The 21320-nt window shown below is 37.1% G+C and overlaps 1 protein-coding gene across 2 annotated transcripts; it reads left to right on the top strand.

The window, feature by feature from the left end:
* Positions 1–159: 159 nt before the first annotated feature.
* Positions 160–15355, top strand: nfascb (neurofascin homolog (chicken) b). Of its 2 annotated transcripts, XR_010892818.1 has the most exons (27): positions 160–312; positions 401–468; positions 1111–1283; positions 1413–1518; positions 1734–1924; positions 2013–2135; positions 4396–4566; positions 4838–4949; positions 5064–5248; positions 6130–6261; positions 6338–6481; positions 6569–6680; positions 6892–7055; positions 7245–7392; positions 7491–7615; positions 7695–7796; positions 9400–9612; positions 9756–9832; positions 9946–10171; positions 10273–10388; positions 10474–10684; positions 10768–10890; positions 12416–12589; positions 12684–12815; positions 12933–13370; positions 15128–15163; positions 15261–15355. XR_010892818.1 is itself a non-coding variant. In XM_067370633.1 (26 exons), exons 3-26 carry the CDS (start codon positions 1178–1180, stop codon positions 13390–13392), a joined length of 3294 nt encoding a protein of 1097 aa, XP_067226734.1. In that variant the 5' UTR covers positions 160–312; positions 401–468; positions 1111–1177; the 3' UTR covers positions 13393–13941. The 2 variants fall into 2 exon arrangements, 1 of the variants encoding a protein (XP_067226734.1); XM_067370633.1 differs by lacking the exons at positions 15128–15163; positions 15261–15355 and having other exon boundaries at positions 12933–12999; positions 13359–13941.
* Positions 15356–21320: the final 5965 nt, after the last annotated feature.

Below are 21320 nucleotides of genomic sequence, written 5' to 3'. Positions count from 1 at the left end.
TTTGCATCTTTATTTTGTGGGTATCTTAACTATACTGAAATAGAGAGAGAAAGAGAGAGAGAGAGAGAGAGAGAGAGAGAGAGAGAGGGATGGAGGGGGTGGGGCGTCATTCATGGTTCAAGGGTAGAGTGGGCAATGAAGAGGGATGTTAGTTGGAGAGGTATACATTACAGAAAACATCTGCTTGGATTGACATTGTTTTGGACCTTTTTGAATGCAACAACAACAAAACATTTAAGATTGGAATTACATTTTTGGAATATGGGCAATGATAACAGATTAACATCATAATGAGGAAACATGATATAAAAGGTAACAATCTCCAGATGTACTACTACTTGACAAATGTGAATATTTGTGTAACATAACATGTATGTTTTATACATTATTTTTATCCTAGCATTGTGAAATGACCTGCTGAGAAAGATAAAGAAGATTTTGTGAATTCTGGATACTCCAATTCAGTTGGTAGGTTAATTTGAACAATTATGTTGTTAGATGAATATTACCTTTACAAATGAACAGTAGCTTGGATCACCAGTGTAACGTTTTTCAGCTTTACTTACTTATGAAACTTAAAGAGTAGAACTCAAGTCAGTAAACAGGGCTATTTTACAAGCAGACCCCATGTATTTTTTACATATCTAGCTATATATCGTACCTAATTACTCATGCAAAGGAGTAGAATATTTTCTTGTTTTGGGTCTTTTTTTATCTTGGGTGTTTATGTCTTTAAACATACATTAATATAATAGCCTACTATACTGAACATACACATATAAAATCCGAAGTAAATATGACAATAAAAGTGTTTGTATTTGTTCGCTTCTTGAACACTGACGCAGTAGAATTACGCACAGGATGCGCAGGTGCGTGAATGCAAATAGCTCTGTTGTGAGAAACGAATCACAGTTGCGGAAAGCGGAAGGGGGCGGGGACTTACAATAATAGCAGTGGATTCATTTGCATGTGGAATTGTTTGTTTGCCTGCTTCATTTTTAATGCGTCAGAGCGTTTGCAGAGTTCACCATTAACTCCTACTCAGCACTTACAAAATGATACAAAAGCACTAATAATTATGAAATAACTTTTTTTTTTCATTCAAACAAGATGATTCAAGGCAAGCAGGGCAATATTTAGTATTTTGGTGCTCGTATGTTCCCTCAAAACAAGACGGATGCTGTACACAGCAGCGATGAGAGCTCTGAAGTGTTGGAGGATTCCTGTCATACTTACAATCCTACAGCAAACATGGATTTTTGCTTTGGAAATTCCTCCTGAGGGTGAGGAATTGCAATTTTAACTCAGTTTTTACTTTGGTCCTTGTCACCAAAGGGTACATGGCATTGTTTACTATACATTGTCCTTTTAATTCGTTAAAATGTTATATTTTTATATGTATATCCTCACAGTCAGGCAACCTCCAATGATCATTAAAGAGAGTGTTCAAGATCACATAGTAGATCCAGTTGACCCCATTATAGTGGAGTGTGAGGCAACCGGGAATCCACCTCCAGTGTAAGTGTCCACACTTCATATTACTTAATTATACATGTCAGTTCTTTCATTACACATACTTGATTGCCTTATAATGATTTGCATTTGTTTGTGTAAAAGGTGATAAAAATAGACTCATTCCAATGTAAAATGTATGCAGTTTTAATGAAAATTAAAATAATTTTGGACAGTTGTGTTAGAGGAAGTGTGATAGACAGATAACATACTGTACATAGGTTCACATGGACACGTGATGGAGTTTACCTGAATGTGGCACGGGATCCTCAGGTCAGCATGAGGCGGCGTTCTGGCACATTAGAGATTTTCTTCTGGGGTCGCCCTGATGACTATGAAGGCGCCTATCAGTGCACAGCGACTAATGAGTTTGGCTCTGCTCTGTCCAGTCACATCCATCTGCGCGTCTCCAGTAAGCCTTTACATACATGCCATGCAATTGTTAATATTAAACAATAACATTTACTCTATAGATTTTTAAACATGAATGCTTTGTTTAGAGGCCCGTACTTGGTTGAAGGAGTATCTGGAGCCAGTCTCAGTGGTGGTAGGACTTCCTCTCATCCTTCCCTGCAATCCCCCAGTAGGCCCTCCAAAACCTGACACCTACTGGCTGAACAGCAGTAAGTATGTGCCTCAGATGGATCTGATATGAAAGATTAAGTACTGTAGAGTTACTTTAGTAGTCAGGTTAATGAGTTTAGTACTAGGATGTGCATTACAATCTAAAAGTTTTGGGTCAGTAAGATTTAAAAAAAAAAAAAAAGAAAAAAAAAGAAAGAAATTAATACTTTTTTTCAGTTAAAATTAATCAAAAGTCACAGTAAAGACATTTAAAGATTTCTATCTCAAATAAATGCTGTTCCTTTGAACTGTTTATTCGTCAAAGAGTCCTGAAAAAGATGTTTCATACTTTCCACAAAAATATAAAGCAGCACAACTGTTTTCAACATTAATAATAATTAGAACTCTTTCTTGCGCAGAAAATCAACATAATAGAATGATTTCTGAAGGATAATGTGACACTGGAGTAATGATTCTGAAAATTCTGCTTAGCCATCACCAGAATAAATTACATTTTAAAACATATTCAAATAGAATTAATTTTTTTTAGAGCTAATAAATAAATTGTATGAGACTTTGTGACTTTTTCTAGTCTTGCTATACTTTATACTTCAGTGCAATAAAATTGCTAAAATTTGTTATAATATTAATTTTATAATAAATCCATAAGCAAAACATGGCATGCTAAAAGAACTATAAAAGGGAGTGGAAATTAAACTAATGAACTAACAAGTGGTGCTCTGCAGCTATCTCCTGGTTATAGAGGTAATTTCATGTCATTTTCATGTTAAAAATGTTTTTGTTTTCCACCAAGTGGCAGAAATCTACGGAAGAGGATTAGGGCCAAGCAATAATAAAAAAATAAATAAAACATCTCGAGATTAAAGTTGTTAAATTTCGAGAAAAAAGTCTAAATAAAATGTTGAGAATAAACTCATTAAATTATGAGAAAAAAGTTACATTTTAAGAAAAAAGTCGAGATAAAATGTTGAGAATAAACTTGTTAAATTACGAGAAAGTACTCGTTAACTTTCGAGAAAAAGTCGAAATAAAATGTTGAGAATAAACTCATTAAATTACGAGGAAAAGGTCATTAAATTTCAAGAAAAAAGTAGAGATAAAATGTTGAGAATAAACTTGTTAAATTACGAGAAAAAAATCATTAACTTTCGAGAAAAAGTCGATAAAATGTTGAGAATAAACTCATTAAATTACGAGAAAAAACTTAACTTTCGAGAAAAAAGTCGAGATAAAATGTTGAGAAAAAACTTGTTAACTTTCGAGAAAAAAGTCGAGATAAAATGTTGAGAATAAACTCATTAAATTACGAGGAAAAGGTCATGAAATTTCAAGAAAAAAGTAGAGATAAAATGTTGAGAATAAACTTGTTAAATTATGAGAAAAAAATCATTAACTTTCGAGAAAAAAGTCGATAAAATGTTGAGAATGAACTCATTAAATTACGAGAAAAAACTCGTTAACTTTCGAGGAAAAAAGCAGATAAAATGTTGAGAATAAACTCATTAAATTACGAGAAAAAACGTAACTTTCAAAAAAAAGTCGAGATAAAATGTTGAGAAAAAACTTGTTAAATTATGAGAAAAAAAATCATTAACTTTCGAGAAAAAAGTCGATAAAATGTTGAGAATAAACTCATTAAATTACGAGAAAAAACTTAACTTTCGAAAAAAAAGTCGAGATAAAATGTTGAGAATAAACTTGTTAACTTTCGAGAAAAAAGTCGAGATAAAATGTTGAGAATAAACTTGTTAAATTATGAGAAAAAACTCATTAACTTTCGAGAAAAAAGTCGATAAAATGTTGAGAATAAACTCATTAAATTACGAGAAAAAACATAACTTTCGAGAAAAAAGTCGAGATAAAATGTTGAGAATAAACTCATTAAATTACGAGAAAAAACTTAACTTTCGAAAAAAAAAGTCGAGATAAAATATTGAGAAAAAACTTGTTAAATTACGAGAAAAAACTCGTTAACTTTCGAAAAAAAAGTCGAGATAAAATGTTGAGAATAAACTCATTAAATTATTTCGATTTTTTTCTTGAAAATTAACGTTTTTTTTCTCGTAATTTAATGAGTTTATTCTCAACATTTTGAGAATAAACTCATTAAATTATGAGAAAAAACTCGTCAACTTTCGAGAAAAAAGTCTAAATAAACTGTTGAGAATAAACTCATTAAATTACGAGAAAAAAGTCGTTAAATTTCAAGAAAAAAGTCTATTGATGTTTGTTGAACCTTAAATAAGCCTTTAAATATACATCCAGTATTTTGTTTTCAAGTTCATCTTTATTCCATAGCTATGACGCCAATCCGGCAGGATCGTCGAGTGTCAAAGGCAGAGAATGGAGATCTGTACTTCTCCAGTATCGTAGCAGAAGATGCTCTTACGAACTACGTATGTGTCGCCCGCTTCCCCTTCACAAACACCATCCAGCAGAAACCTCCCCTCATCCTGCAGGTGCTCACAGGTCTGTGTGAGGAATTATTTTTATTCTGCTTTAGAATGAAACTTTAGCAAATTTGATTTAATATTTCTACCTGTGCCTTTTTCTGTGTGTGTTCAGTTGAGGAAGAACCATGATTAAAACCATCTAACAGTCTAACACATGGTGAGTTAGGACTCTTTATTATGTTTCTTCAGTGTAAACACTCAACAGGCTCAACTGATCCACTAACTAGTCACCGATGCTTTGGCCAGATTTGTAAAGTCTGAAATTTTCCTATCAAATGTCTGTGTAGCTCGCATGGCAGCCCATACGGCACCCAAGTTTCTGAAACCAAAAGGAACTTTCAGCACAACAATTGCAATGCTGGGGGAAGAACTTGTTTTGGAGTGTTTTGCTGCTGGAGTGTGAGTTTTTAAAGCATTTTGATGACGTCTCTGTTTTCTGAAAACAATTGTATGCTGTTGATTTTTGGATTGCCTTGTGAAATTAGTATCTCTGACTCTCTCTTAACGTTGTAGTCCGACTCCCTCCATCAAATGGACTAAAGATTGGGAGGAGATGTCTATGACTGGAAAGAAGTTGGAGAATTTTAATAAGACTCTTAGAATAAAGAAGATCTCCATGGATGATGGAGGAGACTACATCTGCACCGCTTCAAACAGGATGGGCAGCCTGGACCACGTCATCACTGTCAGGGTCAAATGTAGAATACATCATTACTTTATTTCTATTGTTCATGTCTGTCACTATGTGGGTTCACCCAAAAATGTAAATTCTGTCATAATCTGTTCTGTTTTATGATGTTTTAAAGGGTTTGTTTACCCCAAAATGAAAATTCTGTCATTAATTACTCACCTTCATGTTGTTCCAAACCCGTAAGACTTTCGTTCATCTTTAGAACACAAATGAAGATCTTTTTGATGAAATCTGAGAGATCTGTTCCTCCACTGGCTACCTTTGCGACTACTACTATGATGCTTCAAAAAGTTCAGTCTCTTATGCTCAGACAGGCTGCATTTATTTGATCATAAACATTATTTAAAATACCATTTAAAATAGGTGTTCAAAATCATTCAGAAATGCTTATTTTATGCTCAAGAAACTTTATTGTTATCAATGTTGAAAACTGCTTAATATTTTTGTGGAAACCATGATACATTTTTCAGGATTCTTCGATGAATAGAAAGTTCAAAAGAACAGCATTTATTTGAAATAGAAATGAACAATAACATTTTGTAATAATATTACCATCACTTTTGATCAATTTAATGCATCCTTGCTGAATAAAAGTATTAAATTCTTTAAACAATATATATATATAAAATCTTACCCCAGGCTTTTAATCTGTAGTATAATTTGGGAATTTCAGTAGAGTGGAATGTTTTCAGTCAACAACTAGTTTATTTATCAAATCTATACCAAAACATTTCATGTTTTTTCATGTTCCACAGAAAGAAAAAAAATACAGCATACAGGTTTGAAAAAAATATGACGATGAATAAAAAATGACACAATTTTATTTTCAGTATTCCTTTAAGAATCACAAAATGAAGATAAACATCTGTTCTCAATTCTCTTTTGCAGCGGTTCCGTTCTGGGTGGAGAAGCCTGAGAGTCTGGTTCTGTCTCGTGATGACAGCGGTAGTATAGTGTGCAGAGCTGATGGTATTCCTCGACCCCAGATACAGTGGCTGGTCAATGGAGAGCCAATCAGTGGTGAGAAAAACAGCAGCTTCAATAGCAAACAGGTGCAAAAGCTTTTTACCACTCACTCTTTCTGTGTTCTCTTTAGATGCTCCTAAGAGTCCAGGCAGGCTGGTTTCAGAAGACACTTTGATTTTTGGTGGTGTGGTTCCAGACAGCGCTGCTGTGTTCCAGTGCAATGCTTCAAACCAGTATGGCTATATCATGGCAAATGCTTTCTTGGCCGTGATGGGTAAGAGCTAGAAGAGGCTGGATTGAAAAACACTAGCATTTACATGCACCATTAGCAGTACTTTCAACTTTACAATGTTGTCTGCAGATATGAAGCCTCGTCTGCTGGGTCCCAGAGATGAACTGGTTAAGACAACAGAAGGCAATAATACTCATTTAGACTGCCCATATTTTGGCTCTCCTAAACCTGCTCTGCGGTGGTAAATATATTGTCTTACTATCATTTATCTTCATTATTTGCCAAAACTTGTCTGTTTTTACTTTTGAATTTTTACAAATACAAGGATAAAAGCAAAACATATATCTATTGTGATGGTGTGAACGAACAAAATGAGGAGTAACAGCATAAATGATTTTAAAAAATTTAAGCGCACATAAAAAGAATCAAAACAATGTGTGTATATACTGTAGGTCAAAAGGAGGACTAGGTACCTTAGAGGGAAATCATTACGAGATTCTTCCAAATGGTACGTTGGAAATCAGAAACACAAAGCTGCAAGATCAGGGAGCGTATGTGTGTATTGCAAGCAATGTCATTGGAAGAGATGAGAAGGAGGTCCAACTAGAGGTCAAAGGTCAGTCTCTGGAACAGATCCTGCTTTGAAATCTCTGATAAAAATGCACTGGTGTCCATTTGAAAAAATGCTAAATTGTTGCTTTATAGATGTTTGATTCTCCATTTTACTTACATATGTATTGTGTATATATCATGATAAAATAAGATGCTTGTTAAAAGATTGCATTTTTATTTTTATTTTTTATAGAGCCCATTAAAATTGTTCGTGCCCCACACACTACTGTAGTCATAAGAGGGAGTCTGGCTCGCTTTGATTGTAAGATTAAATTTGACCCGACTCTGGACGTAACCGTTACTTGGCTTAAGGACAAGAAGTTCTTGATCTTAGGAAGAAGGTAAACACAATAAGCTGTTGAATCTGACCACAGGCATGTGGGAAGTGTTATTAATTATTCTTTTGGTTTACTGTATCTGACTGCTTTGTGTTGTGTAGGATGACAAAGGATGAGGATTCTCTGAGCATTGCTGATGTGTACAGAAGAGATGAAGGAGTCTACACCTGCAGAGTTAAAAGTGAACTGGAGGAGGTCACTGCCTCGGCCAAACTCATTGTTATGGGTACCAGCACATATACTCTCTCTATACATGTGTACAGTATAAACATGAGCATATTATTCATGTATACTTTTGCTTTTAGACCGTCCAGACCCGCCCAGTGATTTGGAGATATCAGACCCATCAGAGAGGAGCGTCAGACTCACATGGATTCCAGGACTGAGCAATCACAATCCTATTAAAGGTGCATAGATGCAAACAAAAATTCCAAACAATCTGTCTTAACAATGGCATAATTAAGTTGGCTTGAAAAAGCCAACATATTGTTATGCTATTTTCTTCTGAGACTAAAATTTCTGATTGCTACTCCTCCTAGAGCAGTGTTTCTCAACCCTGGTCCAGGAGGACCCCCGACACTGCAGGTTTTGTCTTTCTCCCCAATTAAACAGACCTGATTCAACTCATCAGCCAATTAGAAGAAACTCCACTACCTGAAATGAGTGTGTCAGACAGAGGAGACTTTCAAAATGTGCAGTGTTGGGGGGCCCTCCAGGACAGGGTTGAGAAACACTGTCCTAGAGCTTTAACTCTACAAAACTCCAAACTCAGGTCAGACCTTCAGACTGTTCTGACTCGAGTTGCTATATCTTTTCTAACTGATCCGACTTACGGTTTTCCTAAGAATGACTATTAAAGCTTGGAAAAATCCCATTGACTTTCATTGACGAAATGTTCAAATGAGCCAAGACTTTCAAATTCCAGCTGTCAAAATTCAAATTTAAACTACGGAAGCCCATTAGACTCAAACTCAATTAGACTCAAGTGCCATTCTATGTACTATTTCTAATCCATTGAAACTCATTCAAACTCATTAAACTCTATCTATCTATCTATCTATCTATCTATCTATCTATCTATCTATCTATCTATCTATCTATCTATCTATCTATCTATCTATCTATCTATCTATCATATATAGAATATCCTAGCAACCTCATAGCAATACCCTAGCAACCCAAAGCATAGAGGGATATCTTCAAATCTGTATATCGTAGAGGCATGGGAGTTGGTTTATATCATTCATACTGGCAAGAAGCCTTTGAAGTATCATCATTGGTAGCTGCCAAGCCACTCCCTAGCAACCAAATAGAGTACACTAGCAACCGTTTTGCAAGATCTATATCTCTGCATCAGAACATCGTAGAGACATGGCGGTTGGCTCTTTTGACTCATGCTAGCAATCTGGATTTCCAACATGCTACACATGCTAGCAGTGAATAGCTACATGCTAATAGTGATTAGCTAAGTGCAAAATTGGGGTAAGAACATGCTAATAACTCTATAAAAACTCCATAGTAACCATCTGTGATAACTACCAACCACCTAGCAACATCATAGCAACCACCCAGGTTACCATAGCAACCGCCTAGAAACCACCCACAACACCCTAGCAACTGCCTAGCAGCACCTTAGCAACCACCCAGGTTACCATAGCAACTGCCTAGCAACACCTTAGCAACCACTCTGTGTACCCTAGCAACCGTATAGCAACACCTAGCAACCACCCGAGTACCCTAGCAACCACATAGCAACAGCCTAGCAACCATCCTAAGTACCTCAGCAACCGCATAGTAAAATCCTAGAAACCACCTATCTATCTATCTATCTATCTATCTATCTATCTATCTATCTATCTATCTATCTATCTATCTACTAAACTAAAACTTAAACTTTCAAACTGAAAACTTTTAAAACTACTTCAAACTTTCTGGACCGGCTTTTTCAAGCTAACTTAAAGTTTGTCTTGACAAACTTTTTAATCTAGTTCTGAATTAATTCTCTTTTAGAGTACCTGGTTCAATATACTGAAGATCTCCTTGCAGACTATTGGCTAATACCGAGCGGCTGGAAGAACCTGACTAGTTACCCAGGGAACCTGAACTCTGTCGTTTTACAGCTAACACCATTCGTAGAGTACCGATTTCGGGTCATTGCTGTAAATGGCATAGGACCCAGTAAACCCAGCTGGCCATCTGCATACTACCAGACTGGAGGAGCTGGTAGGTCCTTTTTCCTTTTTATGTTATGTTATGTTATGTTATGTTATGTTATGTTATGTTATGTTATGTTATGTTATGTTATGTTATGTTATGTTATGTTATGTTATGTTATGTTATGTTAAATTTATGTTTTGTCGCTTTAGTGCCTGATGCCATCCCAAGAAACATCCAAGGATTTGGAAGTGGAGTGTTCAGAAATAACATGGAAATCAGCTGGGAGGTGATGCACTGATGATCGATGGATGTTGATCATTTTAGTCAAAGGTGTTAACTGTGATGTAATCACATGCATGTCATTTATATTAACTATGATGTTTTTTGCTGTGTCTGAAGCCACTGGAGTACAGAGAATGGAATGGGCCGAAACTGGGCTATATGGTTTGGTGGAGACGGAGGGATTCAAGGGAGGAGTGGAAGAACTACACAACATACTGGTGGTGTAGCTACATCGTCTATGACACTGATACCTTCACGCCCTATGAAATTAAAGTTCAGGCCATCAACTTCTTTGGCTATGGCCCAGAATCCCCTGTTGTGATTGGTTACTCTGGGGAGGACCGTAAGTTCACATGTACTCAAGTAACCAGATCGGTTCGGTTTAACATACATAACAAAAGAAATTTTGGTCAGTGTTTAACTCATATTGGGTTTCTCTAACAGGTCCTGTTGCCGCTCCGTCTGATCTGGGGGTGTCAGACATTGAAAGCACAAAGCTGACAGTCAATTGGGAACCAGTGGCACGAGCCGACATCATGGGTGAAATAAAGGAGTACAAAGTATGGCTTCTTTGTTGCACAGGTCAGTTCATATCCATACAGTAAATGATATGGGCCGCTAATGGAGCTGTGTTTGGTTTCTCAGGTTTATTACTGGAGAGAGAGCAGTCGACTGCCCTGGCACATTGTGAGCAGGAGGATTAAGACCAAGAGTTTTAAAGCTAATGGACCGCGTCTGTCTGGGACCCTGACTGGTCTTGTCCCGTATAGTAGCTACAAGATGTATATTGTAGTGGCCAATAACCGCTACGAGGGTCCACCCAGCAACACCATTGAGTTTCAGACACCTGAAGGAGGTATGAAACTGTTTACACAGTTAACATTATGACAAGTCCAACACATACAGGCATGACTTCATCCATGCGTTTCTCCACTCTAGTGCCCACGGTTCCCAGGTCGTTCAGGATCATGCACCGGCACTATGACACCATTTATCTGGACTGGGAGGAACCTGCAGAACCCAATGGCATTCTGACTGGGTACATTCTCAAATATCAGATGTGTAAGTGCACTTACATCACATTGGTGTCCCATGACTTTTATTTAAAGCAGAGGCACAAATCATGTTTTTTTTTGTTTGTTTTTTAAGGAAGCCTCTTATGCTCACCAAAGCTGCATTTATTTGATCACAAATACAGTAAAAACAGCAATATAGTTCTAAAATTGTACTTTTTAAAATATAATTTATTCCTGTGATGACAAAGCTGAATTTTCAGCATCATTACTCCAGTCTTCAGTGTCACATGATCCTTCAGAAAACATTCTAATATGTTTATTTTCTGCTCAAGAAACATTTATTATCAATGTTTATGTTGAGTGGCTTAATTTTTTTTTTTTTAACAAGATACAATTTCTTTTCTTTGATGAATAGAAAGTTCAAAACAAAATGTATTTGAAATGGAAATCATTTGGAGCATTATAAATTGAATGCATCCTTGCTAAATATTAAAATATTAACTTCTTTATAAAAATCTTACTGATTCCAAACTTTTAAACTGTAATATATATGTACATTACATACAATTTATCATGCAAATCATAATTTTTGCATAATCTGTTGAATTAATATTCATTTCACTGTAGTAACAAACTTTAATTATTAATTGATTTTAATGATCAAAAACATAATATTATGTAATAGTTGTGTCCCACATTTTGCACTCAAACCCTTCATGTTCCTGCATGTCTTTCCCCCCATTATTTGTACAACATATTTCTGCAACATTTTATTTCATAGTTTTTTTTTTTTAACCTCTTAACTGTCACACCCCTTTTTGAGCATTGATATGAAAATGCACTATCCAAACTTAAATCGTAGAAAATTCAAGAATGCTTTGGAATATAGGCTTAAGTTTAGTCTTGTTTTAAAGAAGACTCAGCAGATTGTGGCTGAAGTGAAATCAAATGTACTGTACTAAAATATATATATTTTACAAAATAATTTATACTCTGAAATTGATATAAAATCAAAGCCATATGTCTAAGTTGTGTTCCAAAAATAAAGTTCCCATGAGATTTTGTTTGTGTTGTACCAAAAATAGCCACCGGGTGTCATCAACATTCCAGTGAACTTTTTTTTTATGCTTTCTCCTGTAACAAATGAATACATTTCTATCCAAATACCACTTCTTTCACAAAACAGACACCAAATATGGAAGCTTGAGATTCAGACCTTTCCGACGATATGTGTTTTGTCAAGATTAGAAAATTTTGTAATATGAAATATGACAACGCCCACTAGGGTGAAGAGCCCGCTTAAAAGATTTAAGTACCATTTCCATGGTAAACCAATGTCCAATTTCAAAACAGTTTTCACAGGATGAATTCTGGGTTTTTAAGCTTTCAAATGCTACCTAATTTATGATGATTACTAAAATATGTGATACAAAAAAGGCAATAAATTAAAACTACGCCAAGCTTCCTGCTTGCGGGACGGTGACAGTTAAGGGGTTAATTAACATTTTGATGTTTCTCACTATAAAATGACAATTTGACACATCATTTATTTAATGATATTTTCTCTGTAGTGAACATCACTCTGGGGGACAGAATCCAAGTGGAATACATTCCTCCTAACATCACATACTTCTCTCTGCGCCGTTTGGACCGATACACTCGATACAAGTTCTCACTGGCAGCACAAACCGAGGCTGGAGTCGGCGAGGCTTTCACAGAGGAATCACCCCATTTTACAACTGAGGGTAATTTTTCGGCTACATAGTTCATAAGATTATTGTTCTGTAAACTTGCAATGATTCCTAACATGTCTGCATGACCGCCTGTGTGCTTGAACAGAATATACCCGGGACCAAGTGGACATTGTGACGCAGGGTTGGTTCATTGGCTTAATGTGTGCGATTGCTCTCCTCGTTCTCATCATGCTCATAGTCTTTTTCATCAAGAGGAGCCGAGGAGGAAAGTACCCAGGTGCAATAGAAATTACATGAGACAAGTTACAAAAATTAATAATTATGCATATAATATAATATAATATAATATAATATAATATAATATAATATTCTTTTGTCTGTTTGTTTTTGTAAGTGCGGGACAAGAAGGACTTTGCACTGGAGCCAATGGATGATAGAGAGAATGGAACGTTTGATTACAGGTGATTGCGTTTGATGAGAAGCTCTACGTAAAATCCCAGGACTTTCTATTTGATTTTAAAAATGTTAAAAGTTTTATTAAGTTTATTTACTACAGGCGGCACAGTTTATTTTCAGTGATGCACTTACATGAAAACAGCATGTGAGAAACTCTAAAGGGAGAAAAATAATCCTATCATTCACATCATAACATATTCACATTAGCAAAGGTTGATTTGGAGTATTATAATGTATGCCACAGTAATTTTCCCATTTCTCCCCTCCCAATTCATAATTCATCACTCCATCCATCAAACATTTCTCACTTTCTTCATTCCTCCTTTATTTATTTTTTATGTCTGTTGCGATTGGACCGCTGAAGGTCTCTTGAGAGGTATGATACATGTCATATATAACAAGAGTTGACCTTTTTAAATTGTCTTATTTGTTTAACTACAATTAATATTTTTACACTACCATTCAAAAGTTTGGTAAATTGATACTTTTATACACCAAGGATGCTTTAAAGGTCCAGTGTGTAATATTTAGGAGGATCTTTCGACAGAAATGCAATATAAAATACATAACTATGTTTTCAGTGGTGTATAAAGATCTTGCATAATGAACCGTTATGGTTTTTACTAACTCAGAATGAGCCATTTCTATCTACATACACCGCGGGTCCCCTTACATCGAAATCGCCATTTTGCGCCGCTATGATTCTACAGTAGCCCTAAACGGACAAACTGCTCTACAGAGTGCATTTGCTTCACTGGCTACTCTCTGCTGTTTCAGATGATGACATCTTTGTCCTGTGTTGGCCACCGTAGCTTCTCTATGTGCTTCGAAAGGGAGGTGTGAGCGGTGGACTGAGCCGTTGGTTGCAATTTCGCAACCTCACCTCTAGAGGCTGCTAAAACACACTGCACCTTTAAAGGAACACTCCACTTTTTTTTTTTAAATAGGCTCATTTTCCAACTCCTCTAGAGTAAACAGTTTTACTGTTTTTGAATCCATTCAGCCGATCTCCGGTTCTGGCGGTACCACTTTTAGCATAGCTTAGCATAGTTCATTGAATCTGATTCGACCATTAGCATCTCGCTCAAAAATGACCAAAAAGTTTCAATATTTGTCCCATTTAAAACTTGACACTTCTGTAGTTACATTGTGTACTAAGACTGACTGAAAATGAAAAGTTATGATTTTCTAGGCCGATACGGCTAGGAGCTATACTCTCATTCCGGCGTAATAATCAGGGAACTTTGCTGCCGTACCATGGGTTCAGTAGACACGATGATATTACGCAGCGGCTGTGACCCCCTTTTTGCACAGGGAGCGTGCCTTGCAACCATAGAGACATTTGTGAGAGGCGCTGCGTAATATCATTGCGCCTGCTGCACTCATGGTACGGCAGCAAAGTTCCTTGATTATTACGCCAGAATGAGAGTATAGTTCCTAGCCGTATCGGCCTAGAAAATCGCAACTTTTCATTTTCCGTCGGTTTTAGTACATGATGTAGAGTCAAGTTTTAAAAGCTCTTTGATGCAAGATGCTAACGGTCTAATAAGATTCAATGAACTATGCTAAGCTATGCTAAAAGTGGTACCGCCAGAACCGGAGATCGGCTGAATGGATTCAAAAATGGTAAAACTGTTTACTCTAGAGGAGTTGGAAAATGAGCCCAGTTTAGAAAAAGTGGAGTGTTCCTTTTAAATTTATCAAAAGTATCAGTAAAGACATTTATAAACAAGATTTCTGCTTCAAATAAATGCTGTTCTTTTGTGATTTTCTATTAAAGAATCCTGAACAAAATCAGCTTATTAGAATGATCATCATGTGACACTGAACACTGGAGTAATGATGCTGAAAATTCAGCTTTGCCATCACATGAATAAACATGTCAATATATTCAGATAGTTTATTTTAATTGAAATAATATTTCACAGTATTACTGTTTTTACTGTATTTTTGATCAAATAAGTAAGCATAAGAGACTTCTTTTCAAAAACATTAAAAAGTCTTAACTGATCCCAAACTTTTGAACAGTAGTGTTTAACAGTAGTATTGTTGTCATGTTTTTTGTGTTTTATATGTCATGGCTTTGTTTACATTATATGAATTGTGATGTTTTGACCTCTATATCTACTGCAGGATAGCACGAGTGTCCACCATGCCCTATAGCAGACGGTATGTATCTCTTCAAGAGTCGTTTGAAACATTATTTGGAACAATGGAGATGTCCTTACCTTTAAAACTCATCTCAAATGAATCATTTCCCCTTCAGTGAGGAGGAAAGTCGACAGGGACGCAGTCAAGGTGCGATCGAGCACATTGGCAGGAGAACGAACAGTGACGACAGCCTCATGGAGTACGGTGAAGGGGAAGAGGTTGAGTTTAACGAGGATGGCTCCTTTATCGGAGAGTACACTGGTGTCAGTAAGAGGAACATCGACAGGAGCCCGTACCATGACAGTTCTGAGCCCACATCTCCTGTGGCCATCTACTCTTTTGCTTAGAGCTCATAGTGTCTGATTAAACCACTTTTTACATAGACGGACTGAGACTATGATTCATTTAATCTGTTAGACAGGCTGGAAATGATGTATATAGGTGTGTTTTAAAGGTAAAACAGTGTTTCTGGGGGTTTACAGAAAAAGTGCCAATCAGAATTGTTTTTTCAAATCCACAAATCACATGAGAGGAAGCCAAGCAAAGATGTCATGATGTGTTTATCATGTTGATAAGAAGACTGAAAAGAAATGGCTGATGGAAGCTTGCTTTGCTGAGCAAACTCATGTTCAGTTAATAAAATAACATTCAGGATCAGTTCACACAGATGTACTTAACATAGACATCTGCTGAAGAGATGTTGAGCATCAAGAACTTCCACAATGCTTTGTTACTTAGTGTTTGATATCACTGATAGTTGCCACTAATTCTCATATTTTATTTTCTATAGTACCATTTTCTCTGTATTGATCTGTGTTTGCTGTTCTGTAGGTCACATTAATGGACTACAAACCATTTAATCTCACACAAAATACAATCTAACCCTCAGCTGCTTATTGTCGTATGATGTATATGTTGGTTATTGTATATATTTTTGGTCAGGTAAGAGTACTATCATAAGCGTTGTAGTGCAATAGTTATTAAAATGCATCATGAAGTGAATTAATGACTTTGTCATAATTACAGTAAATATCACAACAGCGGTTCATCAAGCTCAAAAAGGGCAAAAATACACAATAAAAGCACCATTAAAAAAGGTGGACCATACGATTCATTCACTAATGTAGGCTTACGTCTTATGAAGTCATGAAAGATGTGACAGACAATAATCTTGTCCTCCATAGCTCACATATATCCCACATATGAGTAGGAAACAGAGTGAGTAAACAATGACAGGATTTTCAAATTTGGGTAACGCGCCCATTGGGAGGCTGTCATGCCGATATTCTCCACTAGAGGGCAGAATTAATTTAGCAGATTCTCGACCTCAACACCAGCTCTGCCACAAACATCGATGGACGCACACAAATATATAGGCTATTCATCTAACACTGAGAATCCACAGTCTATGTAAGTTCTGTATTGTATTGTATCATTACAATTACTTTGTCTAAGAAATACCAGCGCAGTTAATCATGAGAATGTAGCATCAAGAAGGCTATTCCATCTCATTTAGTCACATTTCTTGTGGTAAACAAATAACACTGTGTGCTTTCCTTTTTGTTAGCCTACTTAATATTGACCATAATTCAGGACACTGTGCAATAACTGAAGGAAGTTCACAATCTGTGTTGAAATATATTACCACACACTGTTTCATGATTTGTTATTTGTTTTGTAATGGAATTAAATATGTTTAGTCCTGTTCCCCTTTTCCCACAAAAATAAAGAGAAATCTATTACACAATCCTTCACTTGACCACTGGAGACCAAGTCTGTGTCAGGCACACATGATAAATAATGGGTAATACATAATTTCCTGGGGAAGTACATAGTAATCAAATTAAAGGTAAAGGTTTAAACATTTAACATTGTCATTTGGAGGTTTCAACTCCAGTGGAAATGAAAGTGTCAGCTGTGATTGTCCTGTCAGTTTATTGGGCCATAAAGATAAACATAGTCATACAGAACAGCTGTTAAAGATTAACCTGACATTGTCTTTGCATTGTGGTTCTCATCATATCAGAGGTATGTAAAATTGTGAACCTGCTCAACAGTACAACAATACAGATGGGGTAAGTAACCCTGTACATTTGTTTTGGTAGTGTATGCCAACCTTTGACCTTATCATCATCATCATCATCATCATCTCTATGTTTTATCAGCTACTCATGAAAGCTTATTTTAAGGACCTACAAGTTGCGTGCAGATGACATTCAAAACTAATGACTCTAATTTCCTGTTTTGGCCCAAACATTATCAGGAAGGCTATTCCAGAGAGGAACCAAATGCAAAATGCTGTATTTTTTATTTTTTTATATTTTTAACACACTGTCAACTTGGATAATTTAGAGATTTTATCTGGTCGTGGTGAAATATATAACTGAGTATCTTCAGCATAACAGTGGAAACTAATTGCATGCTACTTTCAAATAATATTACCAAATGGCAGCATGTGTATTGAAAATAGCAGAGGGCCTAAAACAGACCCTTGCGGCACTCCATAATTTACTGACATTAACTTGGAAAATTCCATATAAATAGACAAAATGGTAACATCAGATAGGTATGATCTAAACCACTTTAATGCCTGTCCCTGAATACTAGTGTAATCGATTCAAGAGTATGCCATGATTTTATAGTATCGAACGCAGCACTAATATAAAGTAAAACTAGTGCTAGTAGTTGAGATGCAGCCTTGTTCAGAAGCTAGAAGTTTTAATTTTAAAGGTTCCCAAGAACGTTCTTTCACAAGATGTAATATAAGTCTAAGGTGTCTCCTGAATGTGTCTGTGAAGTTTCAGCTCAAAATACCCCATAGATTTTTTTTAATTAATTTTTTTAACTGCCTATTTTGGGGCATCATTAACTATGCACCGATTTACACTCGGCGCCGCCCCTTTAAGACGCGTGCTTCCTGCCACACAAGCTGTCGACTATATTACAGCGCATTTACAAAGTTCACACAGCTAATATAACCCTCAAATGGATCTTTACAAGATGTTCGTCATGCATGCTGCTTGCATGCTTCGAATTATGTGAGTAAAGTATTTATTTGGATGTTAAAAGTTTTATTCTGAATGAATTTGAGGCTGGTCTTCGTGGCTAACGGCTAATGCTACACTGTTGGAGAGATTTATAAAGAATGAAGTTGTGTTTATGCATTATACAGACTGCAAGTGTTTAAAAAATGAAAATAGCGACGGCTCTTGTCTCCGTGAATACAGTAAGAAACGATGGTAACTTTAACCTAATTTAACAGTACATTAGCAACATGCTAACGAAACATTTAGATAGACAATTTACAAATATCAGTAAAAATATCATGCTATCATGGATTATGTCAGTTATTATTGCTCCATCTGCCATTTTTCGCTGTTGTTCTTGCTTACCTAGTCTGATGATTCGGCTGTGTGCAGCTCCAGACGTTAACTGGCTGCCCTTGTCTAATGCCTTTTATAATGTTGGGAACATGGGCTGGCATTATGCAAATATTGGGGCGTACACCCCGACTGTTACGTAACAGTGTTATGTTGAGATTCGCCTGTTCTTCGGAGGTCGTTTAAACAAATGAGATTTATATAAGGAGGAGGAAACAGTGGAGTTTGAGACTCACTGTATGTCATTTCCATGTACTGAACTCTTGTTATTCAACTATGCCAAGATAAATTCAATTTTTGAATCTAGGGCACCTTTAAGAAATTACGTTTTCTGATGGGGCCTGAATTATCCTGACCAAATTTTTTCCTAGATATCAGTACACTGTACAGGGTTGCCAACTTTGGGACTTTGGCTGGAGTGAGACGCGTGTGCGCGGAGAAAATGTTTGGTAACCCTAATTTTAAAAATCAATGTCAGTCCATGTTTACTTAGTATCATTGGGGTGAAATAATTTATTTTATTTTTTGTCAGTTTTGTTACCTGACGGGGGCGGAGCCAGACATTGTAAACATTAGGGGCTTATTCCAAATCTATATTTGTCCAAAGACATTTCAATGTTCTATTAATAGCTTTAATGACATGAAAGGAGCTTTTGTTGTCATATGAAAATGTACATTATTTGACACTATAATTTGTAAAACTTTGTTGGATGTACCTCCGCTAGGGGGGTCGGGGGGCAGGCCCCCCCGGAAGAAAATTTTGTACATTTTAAGGTTAAATGCATCAATCTGGTGCACTCTGGAAACTCAAAATTAAGAGCTTCAACCCATGTACAGTGTGTAAATTGAACAAAGAAACAGCATTGACTTGTACCTGGACATTAAAAAGGGTTCAAACATTTTTTTTTTTTTACAATACTTTTGTTCTCATTTCTTTTTAAAAGATATCCTTGAGCGTTTATTTTGATCACATATCACCAGCTGATCGCGTGCACAAATGCGCGCTCTTCTCTTTAAAACACGCAGCACAGTCTTTTGCTGTTTTATAAAGGCACAAAGCCATATCACAGTTTCGATTTTAGTTCGTTGGCAAACGTAGTATGTTTTAAATTTTCAGTTCATTATGAAACGGTGGCGGCAACAGAGGGTCATTAATGGAAAACACTGAATGAATGTATAGCTGATAAATGTGCAAAAGTTGTCATATAGGTTGTTATATAACAAAACGTATATAAGGTACTCGGTTACTTACGTAACCTCGGTTCCCTGAGAGATAAGGGAACGAGTATTGCGTTGCAAACACTATGAGAAAACTCCTTTTCTCGAGAAAATAACGGCCATGGTGTGTAAAGCAGAAGCAGCCTGGCCAGCGGCGGAGTGTGCACGATCCGGGAGTGCTGAAGACGTTCTGTGCTTGACGCTTTGGCCGCTCTGTATATTGAGTGCGCGCGCGCGGCCGGGGCTCTCTCTCACTTCTCACACGCAACTGACGTATCAGGTGCAAGGTTTTCAGCCAATCAACGATCAGAGAATACTGCAGTGAGAACGTTGTAGGGAGATGTAACAGCTGTGGGCCTTAAACTCCTCTCCTGTCATTAATACGCTGTGGTCTAGTCATCAACAGAAAGTAACGGATTGAGAGGGGAGAAGAATGGATTTTGGCGTGACATTTCTTGCGTGTGCGTGAGAGCGTGAGATTGATGCTGAAAGCGTGAGTGTCACGCCAGATGCGTGAGTTGGCAACCCTGACTGTAATAAAGAAATCTGTAGAAAAATGGAAAAGGTACTGTAAATTTTCTGCCAGTATGTTATCCGTTATTTTTATGGACATTTCCCTTAACTCTAAAACACTACAAAATTTGGGTAAAACGCTTGTGAAAAATTAATACAGAAAATCCCTTAATATATTAGCACAATACATTGGGCACCCTTTTTTATGTGTACAATAAATTATGCAAATACAGTATATCTGTAATGAGGCAGCGGACTCAGGCAAGGCAATAACAAGGTCAATACCAGGCAGAGAATCAGGGCAGGCGGCAGACAGAACAGGGTAATCCAGGGAACAGGCAGAGATATCACAAGGTAGGCGGCAATCGTTAAACAGGCAGTCCAGGGTCATACACAAGATAGCAGAAAACAGGGTAAACGCTCAGAAATGTATGCAAGGCAAAACAAGACTTCTCGAAGCATGATGGGACATGAGAGTCTTTTATAGTCCAGCTAATGTGTATTAGGTGGAGGTGTAATCAGCCCAGGTACGTGGTGTGGGAGTTGTAGTTCCATGACAGGTTAGTATTCCGGTGATGGTGCCCTCAAGTGGCAATCGGAGGGAGCCACAGAGACCGTTTCTGTGACAGAGCCCCCTCCCTGCGAGCGGCTCCTGAAGCGAGATAGATGTTGACGCCTGGGTCTCCCACAAGGCCGGGGGGCCGGATGCTCCGGATGGGTCCTGTGAAATTCAGTGATGAGATTTGGGTCCAGTATGTCGTCAGCATTGATCCAGGACCTCTCCTCTGGGCCGAACCCCTCCCAGTCGACCAGATACTGTAAAGCACGACCCCGGCGTCTGGAGTCCACGATGATTGGAGGGGGTCTCTGGTCACGGGTCCCCTCTAGGCTCTCCCCTCCTCTCGGACCACCTGCGGGCTTAAGCAGAGACACATGGAAGGTGGGTGAGATACGGTATTCAGATGGTAATTCTAGACAATAGGATACTGGAGTTATTTGTCGTAAGATTTTGAATGGACCCACGTACCTGGGACTGAGTTTATTGCAAGGCAGGCCTTGGAGAA

This window comes from Chanodichthys erythropterus, chromosome 20 (assembly GCF_024489055.1).
Source record: "Chanodichthys erythropterus isolate Z2021 chromosome 20, ASM2448905v1, whole genome shotgun sequence".
NCBI classification, from domain to species: Eukaryota; Metazoa; Chordata; class Actinopteri; order Cypriniformes; family Xenocyprididae; genus Chanodichthys; species Chanodichthys erythropterus.
The sequence above is the reverse complement of the archived record's forward strand: the minus strand, read 5'-3'. Positions and strand labels throughout refer to the sequence as shown.

Bases quoted from the DNA above. Each gene is read 5' to 3' on its own strand.
- nfascb (XM_067370633.1), top strand. From the start codon at position 1,178: ATGCTGTACACAGCAGCGATGAGAGCTCTGAAGTGTTGGAGGATTCCT. The intron at 2,136-4,395 runs GTAAGTATGTGC...TTTATTCCATAG, and splicing joins CACCTACTGGCTGAACAGCA to CTATGACGCCAATCCGGCAG. The intron at 5,249-6,129 runs GTAGAATACATC...TCTCTTTTGCAG, and splicing joins CATCACTGTCAGGGTCAAAT to CGGTTCCGTTCTGGGTGGAG.